This window comes from Otolemur garnettii, unplaced genomic scaffold, assembly GCF_000181295.1.
Source record: "Otolemur garnettii isolate 467f Iridium unplaced genomic scaffold, OtoGar3 scaffold00051, whole genome shotgun sequence".
In the NCBI taxonomy this organism is placed as follows: domain Eukaryota; kingdom Metazoa; phylum Chordata; class Mammalia; order Primates; family Galagidae; genus Otolemur; species Otolemur garnettii.
This window is the reverse complement of record NW_003852446.1, coordinates 2,616,136-2,619,157: the sequence shown is the minus strand read 5'-3', so window position 1 is coordinate 2,619,157 and position 3,022 is coordinate 2,616,136. Positions and strand designations below refer to the sequence as shown.

Genomic DNA, 3,022 nt, shown 5'->3' with positions numbered 1-3,022 from the left:
GCTCAACATTGTAGGAATTCTCCAGATCTCTTCTGGGGATTATCCATATCAGTCCTCATTTGATCCAAAAGCCAAAAACCCTGAGGAGCTCTGCAGGTGATTTGGGGCCCTCATTTAAAGTTCTCAAACCTCTCCTCAAAACTGTTCTGGTTCATCATACTTGGTTAATGCCCAGCTAATAAAAGTAAAGCTTAAACTGTTTGCTAGTTAATTAAAGCTTGGTTCAAGTAAAAAACCTGGCTAGCATTTTCTGGCTTACATCGGTTATACCTAAAAATTTCACCTCTAGAAGGTCTAGAGACTTACTCCACCAAGGTCAGTTTCAGCAAGAAAAGAAAAACATAATTATAAATACATTTGGTGTCTACATTTGAAAAGCTGAGCCTCAAAGGAATTACCAATTAAAGTTCATTTTCCACAATTTGTAAAGCACATAAGCTAACAGATTTAATTCTACACACATCCTTATTTATTAACATAAGATCTCTTACCTCTATCCGATTCAAGTCACGGGGTTGTTGGTTTGCCGGCAATGTCTCAGAATAAGAATCAAATAATGGACACTCCCACTTGGGCTTAGGAAAAGCTAAGAAAAAAACAAAAAGAATACATGAGAATATTCACTACAGCCACAGTGGCCAGTGTTTCCCATCAGCTTTTCTGTATGTGCGTTAAATACAACAATGAAATCAGCTGTTCAAGTAGTATTTTAAGTTCTTTACATACACGACCCTATGCTTCTGTTATCCCCATTTTACGTAAGATGAAACTGAAGATCAGGGGCATTAAAAGCAACTTACTCCAGGTCATCCAGCTGGTAAATGGAAGAACAGGGACTCAAACTCCCAGCAGTTCAAGGGTCCACACTCTTAGCACTTCATCTTATATAGCACAGTAGTCAGTCCTTTTCCACATTAACTATCGCTACTGCAATATGTTAAGTTTTAACTCTGTTGCTAACATAAGTTTTAAATGTAGAAACTATCGTGATAGCTTGAATACTATAAACATTAACTAGAGAAATGCATCATTTTAGTTACTGGTGGAACTAAAATAGGCAACATCTTATAACAATGTGTGCCCGAGATAACTTTGTGGAATACTTATCTCTTTGGTTAGCAGGAATGCCAAAAATAAGAGCATAAATTCCTGCTGATTTACAACAAAGAAATACAGCTTGTGTTATAAGTTTCTTCCAACACACTACAGCGATAGGAGCTGTTGTTTGGGTCGCTGAGCGAATTAGCATGAGGAACAATCGTGCTACTTGGTAAGCTAATTACTTAACACTCAGGGAAGGTCTTAGATGCAGATTCTGCTTCACTAGTTTGTCACAAAGTAATTAGGAAAGAAATATCTCAATATCTAGAAAATTTGTCAATATTCTAAAGAGGAAAAGCAAATTGGGATAGATAAGAAACAGAAGCTACAAATCAAATTTGGCAAGATACACTAATTAGGAAATCAAATTTTAATGCAATGTTTTTTTTTAAAAAAAAAAAAAAACTTTTCAAATCAAATGTGAAAAGCGGATTGGCCGTGTTTTCAAATCCTTCCCACCCTCCTACCCCACCAGGGACTGAAATGCCAATATCCCTCTGCAGGAAATACTGACCAGAGTATCAGCCACCACACGGAGTTAAGTGCAAGCACCTTAATTTCTTCCTCTGCTTACCCTGGTCTAAATTTCACTGTTATTAAGTAAGACAAACCACGGGGTCTGGTGATTTTTCATTTTTCTGACCATATCTGGCAGTCTGTTTCCTTGATTAAAAACTCAGAAAAATACCTTTCAAAACACCTTTCCTCAATCCAGCTCCAAAAGCAGTTTTGACCAATGTAGGATTTCTTTTTGTAGTCTACTAATCAGTGCTCTGACTAGAATTATGTGATTCGTGCCTTATCATGAGGGCGTCTTGCTGGGTAGAAAGCTGACACTTTCAAAAACTATAAATATCATCAATGAGCTGCTAACTCTCTCCAACGTGTCCACATCTTTCCACCTGCACTGTCACTTCCCCCAGGGTGAGACCCCTTGCTGCTCTAGACTGGATGGCTACCACAACTTAGTCCCCCGGTTTCCACCCTTCAAAACTTGTTCTCTGGACACCAACTGGCAGAAACATTTCAAATAGTAGATCTGACTATGTCATTTCTCTGCTTAAAACATGTCAAAGTATTGCCCATGATATGTTCCCCACCTTCCTCCTCAGCTTCATTCTGGCACCTCTCCTGTGGCTCTGTGCACTCCAACCACTGTGACCTGGACATTCCACTCCTCCTGCCTTCAAACTTCCTCTTCCTCTTTGTAGCACTCCTGCTGGCTTTAATGGCCTCTGTCCTCTACCTGCCTGAAAGTGCCATGCCACCAGGTAGAGCTCTGTTTTATTCAACATTCTGGCCACAGAGAGTAATACGGTGTATCTTACATAGTAAGTGCTCAATTAGTATTTTTGAATACACCATGTGGCAAAAATTTCTACCAGAATCCACCCAGTCACCTAGACAAGAAACTATCAAAAGGCTCATGGGTTAGCTACCAAGTAAGTAATGCAACTTATCCTTCCAACTCTGGCCTTTATTTTTACTGTTAGGGAAAAAAAGACGATTTCTATAATTACAAGTAAAATGGCATCAGATACGATTCCTGTTTCATTATTTTACTGAAAACAAACTTGTATAGCTTTGAATATGTGATGGTATCAACCAAATTTATACTCTTACCAATTTCGTCAAAAACTGGATTAGATTTTCTAAAAGACTGAATATAGATCATTTAGAAAAATGTTGGAACAAGATAAAAGCTAAACTTTTGTAAAAGTCTAAACAAGATGCCATAAAAATGAACAAAAATAAATTAACAAGACAACTCATATTTTGCAGAATCTAAGATCATAGATAAGAGCTAGATGGTTCTAACCATTTTCTTGTGCTTTATACAAAGATAAACACGGGTAATAAAGCATATGAAAATTAACTGCTAAAGCCTCAAGCTTTGCTAAAATACACTGTCACTGAGTTT

At 37.7% G+C, this 3,022-nt stretch overlaps 1 protein-coding gene across 3 annotated transcripts in view; it reads right to left on the bottom strand.

Moving 5' to 3' along the window:
* REPS2 (RALBP1 associated Eps domain containing 2) overlaps positions 1 to 3,022 on the bottom strand; it is a 184,088-nt gene that overhangs the window by 100,450 nt on the left and 80,616 nt on the right. For all 3 annotated transcript variants that reach the window (XM_003791874.3, XM_012806409.2, XM_012806410.1), the window contains one exon: positions 492 to 586. In XM_003791874.3, coding sequence (XP_003791922.1) covers positions 492 to 586 — 95 coding nt within the window. The remainder of the gene's footprint in view (positions 1 to 491; positions 587 to 3,022) is intronic.